At 39.1% G+C, this 15,055-nt stretch overlaps 1 protein-coding gene across 1 annotated transcript in view; it reads left to right on the top strand.

Moving 5' to 3' along the window:
• Positions 1–12,762, top strand: part of RTTN (rotatin) — a 145,905-nt gene extending 133,143 nt beyond the window's left edge. The window contains exons 44-48 of the mRNA XM_034642215.1: positions 1,238–1,440; positions 4,738–5,005; positions 9,873–9,976; positions 11,074–11,143; positions 12,059–12,762. Of these exons, the coding sequence (XP_034498106.1) occupies positions 1,238–1,440; positions 4,738–5,005; positions 9,873–9,976; positions 11,074–11,143; positions 12,059–12,144 (731 nt within the window). The 3' untranslated portion in view covers positions 12,145–12,762. The remainder of the gene's footprint in view (positions 1–1,237; positions 1,441–4,737; positions 5,006–9,872; positions 9,977–11,073; positions 11,144–12,058) is intronic.
• The last annotated feature ends 2,293 nt before the right edge of the window (positions 12,763–15,055 follow it).

The raw sequence follows: 15,055 nt of genomic DNA, 5'->3' as shown, positions 1-15,055 counted from the left end.
AAACTTCCACTGTGGTGTATGGAGTGCACCATGGCACAGAATTTCCTTGTTTTCGTTCTGTCACTGACTTTCTCACTCTTACCTCTGCTTGGACAGTCTCCTGTGGCTGCGACCTGCAGCTCACCACCCCTCACAGCACAGCCAGTGCAGTAGACCATCTGCCCGGTGCTGCATCTGTGCCTTGTCCTTCTTCAGCCTCCTTCACGCCTTCGTTGAGGGTTTAGGGAAGTGAGCAGGGAAAAAAATCAGTTACTAAACATTGAGCAAAAGAAACATATTTTAAGTCTTTTGAAGCTATAATCTATGTTACTTTTATACTTAAAATTGATGTAGATATGATATTGTGGGTAGGTTACTAAATCGAGGAAGAAACTTTTTATTTCTCTGTCTGGTTTGTTTTCAAGCATCATTTAGTGGATTTAATAGAAACCTTGCTATTTGGATACTGCTATATAGTGTGAATACAGGAAAGATCACTGTATTTATTTGTGTTTACTTGCCTTTTATGACTTTATTTTGCAGAATGTATTTGATTCTGATCTAGTTACACGTAAGCTGGCCTCCTTGCATGGACTTTCACAAGTTAATTTACTTTAGATTTATGTTACAATACAGTAAAATGAATTTCTAACTCTTCTATGATTATTTTATGCCCGAGATAAATCCATATGGTTGTTTGATTTACTGAGAAAACACTGGACTCTGGAAAACCAGCTGATGCCACTGCTGGCTTTTGCTGCTTATGGGCTGTGTCACTCTGAGCAAGTCAGTGGCTTCTCTGAGGCTATGCCCTTAGATTGCATACATGGCTGGTAACATTTGTATGTGCCCACGCCCCAGGATTATTGTGTCCCTCTTTTTTTTTTTTCTTCTGTGAAATGAAAGCATTAGACCAAGTTACCTCCCATTTCTGAAATTCTGTTCTTCTGCACAAGTCTTTATTTAGATGTCTTTTTAAAGAGCTATTTAAAAACTTCTTATGTATATTTTATTCTTTAGAAAAAAATAAACTTAGTGTTTTAAAATGCCCTATTGAGATCATTAGACCCTCAGTGAGGATGGCAGATCTATTAGGTTGAATGTAGCCGTCAACACTAGTCTTTAGTGACGATTTGCAATTCATAGGTTAGTGGATAAGTCATTGATGGACAGATATTCCTATACTTAGGGTTTTTTAACTAAATAGAGAAACTAAGAAGACATTGTGATAGGCTGTTTTTTTGTTTTTTTTTTTAAGGTTGCAGTTCTCTTTGTTGGTCAAGTTACGGACTCCATCCGGTTCAAGCTGCGTACAGAGGAGCCCCAGGCACATCTCTGATGGGGTGTATCCTGAAGTTGGCTTCCCAGATGCCTCTTGAGAACACTGCAGTTCAGCAGATGGTTTTTATGTTTCTTTCAAACCTGGCCTTATCTCACGACTGTAAAGGAGTAATTCAGAAAGTAAGTACTTAATCTCTCTCCTTCATATATATATATATATTTTTAAAGATTTTATTTATTTATTTGACAGAGATAGAGACAGCCAGTGAGAGAGGGAACACAAGCAGGGGGAGTGGGAGAGGAAGAAGCAGGCTCATAGCAGAGGAGCCCGATGTGGGGCTCGATCCCATAATGCCGGGATCACGCCCTGAGCTGAAGGCAGACGCTTAACCGCTGTGCCACCCAGGCGCCCCACTCCTTCGTATATTTTTTTTAAAGATTTATTTATTTATTTTAGAGAGAGAGTTTGTGTGAGAATGGGGAGAGGGGCAGAAAAAGAGGAAGAGNAACTCCTTCGTATATTTTTTTTAAAGATTTATTTATTTATTTTAGAGAGAGAGTTTGTGTGAGAATGGGGAGAGGGGCAGAAAAAGAGGAAGAGAATCTCAAGCAGACTCCCCACAGAACGTGGAGCCTGACATAGGGCTTGATCTCACGACCCTGAGATCACACACCTGAACTAAAATCAAGAGTCAGACTCTTAGCCAACTGAGCCACCCAGATAGGCATCCCCTTCATATCTTGAAAAAGTTAGTAAAATAATCCTTCTAATTGAGAACATGTATGAAAAATCTAGAACTCAATTTCTAGGATTAAATTATTACGATTTCAAGACATTGGATTTTAAAAGATTGTTAAAGGATTAAGAAGGTTCACTTTGTTTAAAGCCAGTTGATAGATGACACATGAGAAGTGACAAGCTAGAGTATGATCATTCCATTTCCTTTTCGTTTATCTTCTTAGCTTCTGGATTGTATTTTATCTTTCTTAAAAATGAGGGGTTTAGAAAGACAGCTGTCTTACATTTATTTGAGATCATAAAAGTAATGTATTGGTCTTTATGTAGACCAAATTGAGCAATAACAACTTCCGTTCAATTTACTGTCAAAACGGTGTGTGAAGTCACAGCCACTTCTCCCCACTTAGACCTAACTTCTTTATGACATAATAGGTGATGTTATCAGTCCTCTGGGACTCCAGTGCCAAAACTTGACTTCTTATCACTCCTTTTAACCTAGGGTACTTTGCAAGGGATTGAACGAGTTAAATGAATTCTAATACACGTGTTCAGTGAGATTATATTTAGATGTGTATGAACAGAATCCCTAATTTGGAAGATCCTTTAGGATGTGAATATGATCACATTATCTATTATTTACTAGTACGTAGTACTTTGAGTGTTTCTGTTTCTTCTACATGGAGGTCAAGACAAATTACGAAAGCTGACAGCATTCCTCAGAATTTAGTCTCCTCTTTTTCTACTGTGTCAGCTCCCCATACCTCACCCACCCCAAAAAACCCCACTTTGACTGCAATCTCCAAATAAACAGCAGTTATGACTAAGGAAAAATCTTTTCAGTGGTGTGTTGGAGCTTCCTCAGGCTGGCTCATGAAAGTCATTGCTGATTTTCAGGAATTTTGTGACCTAATTGACATCACAGTGCTATCTCGAAATCAGCCAACTGCATAAGTTGGCAAAAGGTACAAATCAGGGGCCCACTACTCCCACCAGAAGCAGCTGATTATTTCCTGGCATAGGGCTGGATATACGTGTGAAGTCATGCTGAGCTGGCTGTGTGTGGTGCTGTTTGCACATGTGTGGGAGCACAGACCGGGGGTAGGGTTTCCTGCCACCTCCCTGTAGAGCACATGGGTAAAGCCAAATAGGAACTAACTCCCAAATGACTGCTAATCTCGGGTCTGACATGTGACTTTGAGCTGGAGACCTTCTCTCCTTAAGCTTCATTTGTAAACTTCTCGGGTTAAACAACATGATTTTGAAGGTGTCTTCCACTCTCAGGCCATGTTACTGTAGTCAAGCATAGTTTGATACGTATTTCATGGGACTCTGTTTCAGGTGTGGCTCAATCAAGTTCTTTTTCCTCTTCTCTAATTAGGCAACCCCTGAGCCTTCCCCTGCTGCTTTGTCATAGTGAGCCCTGGGCACTACAGTTATACCTCTCCATTACTCATCTATAGGGATTAGAAAATGTAGCCAGCATTGTTGGACAGCTGAGATTCTAAAATGTCTGGTTTCTCGCCACCATGTCTAGTATAGGAAATTGTCTAAAAGCATCTTTAGCTCAGCAAAAAGAAGGAATGCCCATAGCGTATTTATAATTTAAGGCACTGCCATATATTTTATCAGTAGCATCTACTCCAAATCTCCAGTATCATGGCAGAATCTAGCTGAACGGGAAAGGCGAGGGATAAATCTAAAAAGCATTAATTTGGACTGAGTGATGAGAAGTAGCTGTGAGTGATGGCAAGTACAGTGCAAAGTAGGCATGTAGTTTTACAGTTTACTTGTTGCTTGGGTTATGTTGCTAATATTTTGTAGCTCATTTTTTTTTAATTTTTAATTTTTTTAAGTTTTTATTTAAATTCCAATTAATTAACATATACAAGGCAATACTAGTTTCAGGTGTACAGTGTAGGGATTGAGCACCTCTGTATCATTTCCTTTTTAGACTCAGAGTCCTTCTATGTAAAAGTGTTAAATTTACCTTATAGATTCAAGCCAACATCTTGATTTAGGTGCAGGAGAACCCAAGAAATAGGCCAGAATAGATTATTAAGCAGGAGAGAGATGAGAGTTATTCTGGACATTTATGAAAGTTAAGTGATCATGTTTCTGTACCCTGATCAAAATATTTAGCTGGTATTTTCGGTATTCATCTCTAAGTTTACTAGAATAGCATGTAGCCATGAGAAATTATCTGTGAAGATAAGTGGTGGTTAGAGTAAAGTGAATATAAGATGTACACGTGGAATTTTTTTTTTTTTAATTTTTAAGAACACTTAGATTCAGATCTCTTCAGTACTACTAGAGTTGTTAACTGGTATCCAAGGCTGATTTGGGTTTTGTTTCTTTTTCCTCCCCATAGGATAGCTTTTAATGAGTAGCAAAATTGCCAGAAGGCAGACAGAAAGTGAAAACTCAGGAGGCCTGAAATAATCCCCAAACTGAACTATCCATCCTAAATAATTAAGAGTTGACTATATGTAGTTATTTTATCCATCATCAGGAAAGAATTAGTAAGAATTAAAATTTGAGCACTATTTTGTTCTCCTCAACTTATTCACTTATACCTAGAAACAATATAGATGGAATATTTGGAAGGTAGGTGGTAGGAGGAAGGAGGAATTAAAGTTGTGGAATAGAAGAGCAGAATTCTAGTTAATTGGTCTCCAAGGGACAAGGAAAATAATGAAGAGACTCAGGAAGAAAATAATATTCTCTCTATTTACCCACAGAGTAACTTCTTACAGAACTTTCTATCTCTAACATTGCCAAAAGGAGGAAATAAGCATCTCAGTAATCTGACCATTCTTTGGTTGAAGTTACTCCTGAATATATCATTTGGAGAAGACGGGCAACAAATGATCCTGAGGCTGGATGGCTGTTTAGACTTACTTACAGAGATGAGCAAATACAAGCATAAGAGCAGCCCTTATATACCACTTCTTATCTTTCATAATATTTGCTTCAGTCCTGCCAATAAGCCCAAGATCCTGGCTAATGGTGAGTATTCACATTATAGCCCCCACACACATACATGGGCATCTCTTTATACATGTGGTCATTTCTAGAGTATTCCATTCTGATTACAACACAGAATTGTTTTATAAATAATTTGTCAGATATTCATTAAGCACCACTGTGTTTAAGGCACTGTGGGAGCATAGAGGCTGTTGGAATGAATCAGGGGTGATTCCATCCTCAGAGGTGAACCAGACGTGTCTCCACCCTCCAGGGACTGCCAGGAATCTTCTCAGGGTTAGCAGGTCTTGCCTCTGGTGGCCACACTGGATCCAGCAGGAAGGAGGAGCTTGTAATGGACGCTGTCTGGCCTCATCCTGACTGCTTCCATCTCTCTTCCCCTCGCTCCGCTAGATCTCTGAGCAGATGCTGCCTCAGTGAAGCCTTTCCACACCCATCACACTGTCAGCATGATGGTCCCCACATCCTTCTCCCTGCTTCCTCTCCTCCCCTGTCACTCACTGTCTCCCCTGCCTGTTTTATTTTTCTCCATAGCATTATCAGCAGTTGAGATACTATATGTTTTCAGCATGTATCCGTTTATTCCTTGTCTGCCCACACTAGAATATTAGCTCTCATGAGGTCAAGAGGCTTTTGTCTGTCTTCTTCACGTTTATCTGTAGCATCTGGAATTGTGCCTGTCACTATGAGCACTTCAGTGAGTGTTCAGTGACTGAGAGAGCTCCTAAGCAGGCAGGAGAATTCAGAACCCAAGACCAAATGGTGAAATTAGCCTTACAGAGACTCATTCTCTGAGATGTAGGACAGATGAGGCAAGGATCCAGAAAAATTTTGAAGCAGAAGGAGGGCAATGGAAAGCTCTGTTTCTTCATCCATGTGCTGTTTCTATGAGGAGAGTATGAATTTTATAGGGAGGGAGTTTTATAAGGTTACATTGCATCGTTTTTGGAGGGAAAAAAAAAGAGGCGGTCCCTAGACCTCCACACACCTGGTGTTGGATGCCAACCCTATGTGCTCACTCCAGCATCACCTGCGGCAGCTTCCCTGGGTCTAGTTTCTTCATCTGTAAAATAACGCTTCCTTTCTTGGTTTTGGTAGAAATCAGTTTATAAACACACGTAAAGTGCCTAGTACCATTTATGGTACGTGGTAGGTGCTCCAGATAGATGAATTCTGTTTTCTGTTCATGTTTTCTACTTAATCTTTCTTAGTGGTGCTTTTCTATGACACATGGAGTTTTCTAAGTGAGTGGCAATGATTCTGCATACGTCCCGCTGTGTACACAGTGGTGATTCTCTTTTTCTGATAATTATGGAATTATCGTAAATACAGGGACAGATTTTAGAAGCTCGGTCAGCTTTTAACTTAGCGGAATGAACTGTGGATATGAGCTCTTCCACTGACGCTGTGCTGGCTGCCATGTGGGTGTGCCTCAGGCCTCACTTCGTTAAAGTGAGGCTAATGATAGGCCTTACCACATAGGGCAGTGAGATAGCATATGTGAGGTATCTGTTCCCAGGCCTGCTATCACCTATTTGTTATTCATTTTTCTCAGAAGTTTTTCTTTGGGACTTCTCACCTCAATTTTATTATTGAGAGAGTTGGAAAAAGGACAGGCTTTAGGGAATTCAAGGGGAAGTCGACATTTTCCCTCTGGATTTATTTTTAGCATTTCTTTGTAATAGCGATGCTTTCTCTTCTTCCTTAACTTAAAGCAGTTGGACAAAATTTTGGTAAGAAGGAGCTTCCTCAGCCTCAGAGACATGCGATCAGGGGCCTCCGAGGCAGGGATAGGAGGCAGCAACTGTGCAGTTTTTGTACAGGCCTTTGAAGACATGTCACAAGTACTGCCTCCCATTTCCAACTGGGGATCCAGAGGGAGGGCTTAGCAGAGTCAGCTAGCTTAAAAATCTACCAGGTAAGACTGCAAAAACTCTGCTCATTAGTGCCCAAACCTCTGGTTTTGATTGTCAGAAATGGAGTGGGTTTTGGGGCTTGACCTTACTGGTGAAAATAGAGCTAGAGTATTCCTTATTTCTGGTAATTTCAGGCAAGGACTCCTCTGAAGACAACAAAATTATGCTAGATAAAATATATCAAAATTCACGTTAAAAAAATCAAAGAACTAAAAAGATAGTGGGAAACTCCCAGGCCAATTTTGATTGAAAGTTTGTGCCTAGAGAGACACAAAATATATATATGAAGTATATAGTTTTTGTTTCAAGGACATTTGCCAACTTTGTATGCTTGGTTTTTGTTCAGGAATGCCAAGGAGTCAGGGAACAACAGAGTGTCCAAGGTAGGGAGTTTATGGGCCATCTTGTTTGTAGTAAGGTGGAACTCCAAAGAATTAACCTCTTAGGAGAAGGATGAATCAAAATTAAATTGGTCCCCCAACCCTTATCCAGGTGATTATAAAGAAAAGAAAAAAACAAGTGTGAGAGTGGGCACTGCAGACTGCTCCTCACAGCTCTGTACCCCAGAGATGTGGAGCCTGAGTGGCCTGTGACCTTGGTTTGAGCCGAACCTCGATTGACTGCCTCTGGGTGCTTAGCAGAGGCAATCTGCCACTCTGATGGATGGAGGACAAGTGCATACTGGGCCTCAGAGAAACCTCCACAGTTTTTCAAAAGTGGTAACCAGGGTGTGGTTAAATGTGACCAAGTACAGCAAGAACCATGGCAACATGAGTGAGAACCAGCAGAGAAAATACACCGACTCGTCTGCCTAGGCTTCTGGTATTGGAATTAGGAAACCCAGATTTAAAGATAAATTTATTTATGCCATGTGTAGATAAGTAAGTGACAAGCCTGGAAACGTTTGCAGCAGATAGGAAAGTGAAAAATTGAAAGATTTGAAGTAATAATTAAACAGGTCTATAAATATATATGTACCCAACATGGGAGTACAACATGGGAGACTTTTGCTGAACTCTTGTATCTCTAGCCAGTCTGTGGTTGCAGTTTCATGATTTGACAAATAAAATTGCATCCCAGTCACCTCTTTTCCCAATCAATGTATTGTCATTAAATCTAATTTGTAATATACTATTAAAACTATTTCTCGTCTTTATGCAAAATATAATCATAAAACAAATCTCTTTTAGCTTTATCATTAATTCAGCTCTGGTTTCTTGCATTTGTTGATTTTCATGGTGTAAATACTCTTACAATAGCTGGTTCAAGCTAGCAATATGACCATCTAAATTTGTAATTAACTCAATTATATTAAGAGGAAAGGTAATAAGTATTTAAAACTCATCATTTCCTACTTACTAGCTACATCTTACTGTTATCTCTTCTCTTGAAGTTATTTATAGGTTTATGTGGGTGCTCACTTCATACCTATTAAACTCTAAACAATTTTTAAAAATTTTTTAATTTAAATTCAATTAATTAACATATGGTGTATTATTTAGGGGTACAGGTCTATGAGTCATTAGTCTTATATAATATCCAGTGCTTATTACAACACATACCCTCTCCAGTGTCCATCACTCAGTTACCCTATCTCCCCCGCCTTTCCCCTCTGGCGACCCTCAGTTTGTTTCCTATGAATAAGAGTCTCTTATGGTTTGTCTCCCTCTCTGGTTTCGTCATGTTTCATTTTTTCCTCTTTCCCTATGATCCTCTGCCTTGTTTCTTAAATTCCTCATATCAGTGAGATCGTATGGTAATTGTCTTTCTCTGACTGACTTACTTCACTTAGCATAACACCATCTAGTTCCATCCAGGTCGTTGCTAGCGGCAGGATTTCGTTTTTGGATGGCTGCATGATATTCCGTTGTATATATATACCACATCTTCTTTATCCATTCATCTGTTGATGGACAACCTTTTTTTTTCTTCTCTCTGTAAAAGATTTAAAATTCCTTAAAATTTCTTTAAAAACAAAACAGAATTACTGAAACAGCATTTTTGTTGCCTTAATTATGGAATCTTTCATCCAACTAGTATTTATTGAGCCCCTAAAATAAACTGGCACTGTGGTTGGAATATTCATCAGTGAGCAGACACACACTTTGCCCTGAACCAGGTTACGTGTAATTAGATGCATCCAGTAGCGTGGGGATGGTTACACATACGGAGAGTTCCCATGACAACCCTTAAGAATGCTACCTGTTTTTAAACATATATTTTAGAGGAAAAATAATTTGCTACAATTTAATGATACATAAAAATAAGTAATAAGATAGGTTCATGTATTGGTCAGAAATGCCCTGAGAGTTTCCTTGCGATTGGACTTCTTTGCATCTGCACTTAAAGTAAGTAGGCCACTGCTAATGATTTGTAAGTCTGGATTTCCTACTTTGGCGAGCTTTGCAAAAAGGGGGCCTATCTCGTGTGTTGATGTGCCTTTAAATCACTTTTTCCTCTGACGTACACATACACAAAAACATTTCTCTAAAATGTTTAGTCCTTTTTTAAAAGGCTTAACTAATTTTGTATTTCTTGATTATTGTTTTCTGCAGTAACCCATGCTGTTGAAATTCTTATTGTAGTCTTTATAATTTATCATAAGAGCAGATCTGTTTTCCTGCACACGAAAATGTGAGCTATAATTGAACAGCTCATTTATACAACTCTTTGTGTAATTACTTACTTCTGCACTATTGTTGTTTAAATGAATGTGTCATTGTTGAATTAGGGCTAAAAAAATTAGGCTGCCACGGCCTCCCTGTCTATTCTGTGCCTGTCATGAAAATAATTTGTTTTGAGGTTGTCCTCCCACGTATGGTATACAAGATTGTTTTTGCTATAGTCTAGTGATACCAACTTTATGTATTCTGATGAGGAAAAAGGGAGTATTTGACTAGTCCAAGATCAGAATACATTGTAATGTCTGGGACTGAACTTTTTTTTTTTTTTCCTAATGTGTTTATTATTAGAAAAAGTCATCGGTGTACTAGCTGCCTGTCTGGAAAGCGAGAATCAAAATGCTCAGAGGATTGGAGCAGCTGCGCTTTGGGCTCTGATTCACAATTATCAAAAGGTCAGTTTTCAAAGTCCTTGTTATAGTCGGGGGCACACACCAAGCCTCTGAGGGTGCACCCAGGGACGCCGGAGAAGTGTCAGAGAAAAAAATGAACTCAGAGACCTTGTTGCCTTGTGCATTTATACAATTAGTGAGCCATCAGTTGAAATCTTTTTCATTTAATTAACAGGATGTCTTATTTCAGAAGGGTGTCTCTTTTGGTGAATTTTCCCTGTCGATATAAATTGATTTGGCATATTGGTTTAATGTTAGTATAGATCGCTTCTGCTAAAAGATGTAGTAAGGAAAAATGCATCCTGAAATAAAACAGATAATGACGTTTTATCCAGCTGTGTGACTCCTCTTTGTCTAGCATGTGCCGTTACTAAGTTTTGAAAAAACTTGGTTCTTGTAAGGCTGTAGCTCAGGGCCAGCCCCAAGTCCACATCGGCGGATGCGGACTTGGACTTGCTCTCTCTGGCCTTTGGGCTTCCCTTTCATTGCAGACATCTCATTCCTGAGAGAAATGCCCTTGTATATCTAGCATTTAACAAGTGGCCAAGTGATAGTGTTAGGATAGACACCATGCTGTTTGTCCCTTGTCTGTGCTGCTCGTTCCCCCCTCCCCGCTGGCTTGCTGGCGACAGTGTACACGAGGAAAGAGGAGGAAAGAGGCCCCACTGTCGCTTTCACCCTGTATCCTTAGGGCTTAGCACAGGAGTTGACACTTTGCAGTTACTTAGTGAATATTTGTTGACCAGCTGGTACTGTTTGATATACTGCATCTGAAATCTGGGGTTTGAGGGAATGGGAAATATTGAAACCCAGACTGGGTCTTCCTGTAAGACTTGAGATTAGGGGAGAAGGGGTAAATGGAAGGGCAAGGAAAGAAGCACGTGGAGCTGCAGAGAAAGAAGCGAGTCAGGGAGGGAAGGCTGTGGGCCAGCCAGGGCACAGCGGGATGTTCTCCTTCATAATTCCCCAGCTCTGTCATTATACTTTGTAATATTCTGCTCAGTGCTGTGGTCAGCAGTGGCAACCTTAGTATTGCAGTATCTTGATCCATAGCATGTGGAAATAAATCTAATTAATGGATTACTGTTTGTTAACTGCAGGCAAAAACAACTTTGAAAAATCCATCAATAAAAAGAAGAGTGGATGAAGCATATTCCTTAGCAAAGAAAAGTAAGTTTTATTATGAAAGAGATTACAGTTAAACTTGGAAGCTATTAAGTGAATTCTCTGATTAATGAATCGTTGGGATAGTTCACAGAAAGATGACAGTTTTCTACACTGATGTTTGAGAAGCTTTTTTATTGAAGCATTATAAAATGTGCTGATATCTGGTCCGTGCTTTTCATTATGTCACCTTTTTAAAGAATAAATTGTTTTGATAGATGAAGGTTTGAGATATAATTTCTTGAAACATTTCTTTGATCTTTCTCCAATTCATTTTCTTTTTCGTGCACTAAACTTCCTTTGCCAGTGGCTACCACCTTGCTATAATGTGTTCTGAGGTGATAAGAACTGGGCCCAATTAGAATTGACCTTGAACAGAAAACTTTGATCTAACATCAGGGAGTTGAATTACAGTCTTCTGAGAATAGATTGAGTTGCCCCTCTATCCTCTCAGCCCTGTGATGTGATCATGATAGGAGGCAGGGTTTTCTTTTCACAGTTCATTTTTCATTTTAAGTGATACCAGTTTTCACTGAGCATTATTCTTTGAGCACTTTTTATGCTAAGGCTCTACTGTGTCTTTCTTGTACTGTACTAAGTCTGTTGGTTATTAATTTGTACTTTTATAGTCTGATTTTTTATAAGTGGTTTGTGGATTTTTTGGTCTGTTTCTCACTGTGACCATGAGTTTCTAGAAGTAGTTATGTTAGAATTTGTGCATTTGGAGGGATGGTATAGAACATAAAGCAAGGCATTCATTTGGGGTTATAGGTAATGGCGGCCATTATGGAGGTGTATTGTTTTTTGTTTATACTTTTTGGCTAAACTATAAATAAAAATGAATGTGAATTCTGTCTGTTCTTAAGTGCAGTACTAAATTTAATAAACTTACTCTTCCGTACTCTTATTTTTCTCTCTCAGCTTTCTCAAACTCAGAAGAAACCCCTCTAAATGCCTACTACTTGAAATGTCTTGAAAACCTCGTTCAGCTTCTTAACTCTTCCTGAGCGATGTGAGATTCTCCTCCCTGAAACTGATGGCCGCCAGACAGGTGAGCCAACCTTGAAGCAAGCTCTGTGTAGCAACTGTTACCTGGAGACATGCTAAATCTCTGCAGGGTGTTGTGCCCGTCCTGCCTGGTGAGAAATAAAACTGGGACATCTCAGCTCTGTCCGTTCGTACCAGCTCTGTCTGAGTAAGAGCAGCTGACAAGAAGATGATGGACCAAAGGCATAGAAAGTTTTGGGAACATAAACATTTTTATCTTTTTCTATGCAAATTGCTTTGTAAAAATCATATTTAACAGTTATTTAATAAAATATTTTTAGAAACTAAAAATAGACTAATAATTGCCGCTTGCAGACTTTTATCAGTCTCACGAATATAAATTTTAGTAATTGGAAGAAGACAGGGTGTTCTGATTTACTTTCTTTCCTTAATTTTTACATGGAATTTGGCTCTTGTCACTACAAATCCTTATTTTTCAAACCTTTATATTGCCCAGAACATACACATTGGTAAAGAGATATTTGTATATAAATGTCTATAATTTGGTCAGTAGCTTCTTTATGCAATTTTTAGTGATAGTAACTGATTTCCATATGATTTGTAAACTTGCTATGTTTTATTATTTTCACCTTTCAACTTCTGAAATGCTGTGTAATAAAGAAGGAAGAAATGAGTTTATGATCAGGTAGGCCTGGGTTCAAATTCTAGCTCAGCCCAACACATCATGAAGACTTAAAAAAATCTAGCAGGAATAAGTTCTGTCAAGTATTCATGATGAAATAACTCTTAATGAACATTAGTTTTGAACTAAGAACTTACACCAATATCATTCAAGTAGTGATCAATTACAGCAGTTTTCCCAACACTTTTGAAAGAAAGAAAATTGTGTCTAAGAAAAGAAAAACACATCACTATACACACTCATTATTTACACATACACAGCTATACAGACTCATCATTTAGGGAAAAATGTTCTAATTGAATTATGGTTAGCAAAATAACATTTTTAAAATGCTTTAGCAAATTGCTATCATCACTAAAACGAGCCAGGTGATTTTATTTAAGCTAGAAGCATGAGGACAGAATAGGTGTTAAATATTGAAATAGAAGTACATAAATTTGTGGTGTCTGAAAATTATTGATTAGAAATCTTAACAATAGATCTTGGGAGTTCAGAAGTTCCTGAGCTACCCAAGTTAACTCAAAGAAATGGACATGCCAATACTCTGAAAAATTCATCAATTCTAAGAGCAGGAATCAGGAATTATTTCTACCTTTTCTCCTGGTTTCTTATATTCTGTGCCATTTTCTTGGTATTACCTTATAAGTTCTCATTGATGAATAATGGCATGGATTTCTCTGTAACTTCCATTTAAAGAGCTCTTTCTAGGCCATAGGCATTATTCTCGGAATGTTTATTATTTAGTCTGGCTGCCTGTCTGTAATTTGTCTGTGGCTGCCTGTCTGTCTGTGCTGTGCCTTCTCCTTTTTCTTTCTTCTCATTGGAATTCCTGTCTTTGTATTTGGATCTTATAGATAACTACCATTTTTTCTACAAAAATCAGATCTCTCCAGGGAAGTGATCATTTCCTTTATGGTTCATTGATTGATTAATTGACATATCACGGTATCCCTTGCCTCATATTTTGAAATCAGGAAGAGTTGTAATTGATTATTTTCCCTAGCAGTTCAAGGTATTGCTGTTGGGGGGATTTGTAGCACAGTAGATTGAACCACTCGGGGATGTTACCTGCTGATGCCCAGAAGGACTGCCAGCCCTGGAAGAGGAGCAGAGCTAACAGCTTCAGGAAAAGTTGCACTGTCACCTGGTGGTGTTCAGGGACACGAGCCTCAGAGGCATGTCGTCTTCCTGATCCTGGACGGCAGCCCTTCCCATCTGCATCTCTTCAGATTGTGTCCAGACAACCAGGGGGGAAACTGGTAAGTGGAAGATTCCTGAGGTCACTGACCCACTATTTCAGCAGCTGCTATGGCGCTAACTTGGGGACCCACCAGCGTCAGAATCCCCTAGGATGTTTGTTGAAATGCAGATTTTTGGACTCACTGAAATGGAGTCTTAGGCCTATGTCTGGGAGAATTGTTAGTGAGCTTCTACTCTCACCACAATTTGAGAACCAATAATTAATCCCCCTGATTTTACAGAGAACTGATTAAACATGAAAATGATTTAGCATTACCCAACTACTTACTGATGAAGTCTGACTTGACTATGGGTGTCTTGAATGCTAGTCAGGTGTGTTTTCTGTCACACATCCCTAGTGTAAGCAGAGATTCAGAAAATAGGTATAGGGGACCAGTTCATGCCTGTGGTCTCCAAATTTCCCATCCTGTGGCCTTTTTTTTTTAAAATTGGGTTAGTATTGTCTGTGTGCTATGAATGCAGACAGAGCCTGTACCTTTTTTTTTTTTTTAAAGGAAGACCATCTTTTTTTTTTTTAAAGGTTTTATTTATTTATTTGACAGAGATAGAGACAGCCAGCGAGTGAGGGAACACAAGCAGGGGGAGTGGGAGAGGAAGAAGCAGGCTCCTAGCAGAGGAGCCTGATGTGGGGCTCGATCCCATAACGCCGGGATCACGCCCTGAGCCGAAGGCAGACGCTTAACCGCTGTGCCATCCAGGCGCCCCAAGCCTGTACCTTTTTAACCAGAATGTGCAGGCATTGATACAGAGGCTTCTGAATTTAAGACCTTGAGCAGTTTGCAGGAGGAGGCAGCCTTTGGTTTCGAAAACAGAGGAAACAAGTAGAATTTTAGCAGACCTAGCTGGAGACTTTTCATTCTCTTCCTAAAATCACTTTAAAAAACGAATAACTGGATGTATTTTTCTTTGGTGTTCTGTAAAGAATGAAGTAAAAATAGAATTTGCTGTTTAACTGCAGGTCATCAATT

The sequence above is a fragment of the Ailuropoda melanoleuca genome, chromosome 14 (assembly GCF_002007445.2).
Source record: "Ailuropoda melanoleuca isolate Jingjing chromosome 14, ASM200744v2, whole genome shotgun sequence".
NCBI lineage: Eukaryota > Metazoa > Chordata > Mammalia > Carnivora > Ursidae > Ailuropoda > Ailuropoda melanoleuca.
This window is presented reverse-complemented; position numbering and strand designations above follow the sequence as displayed.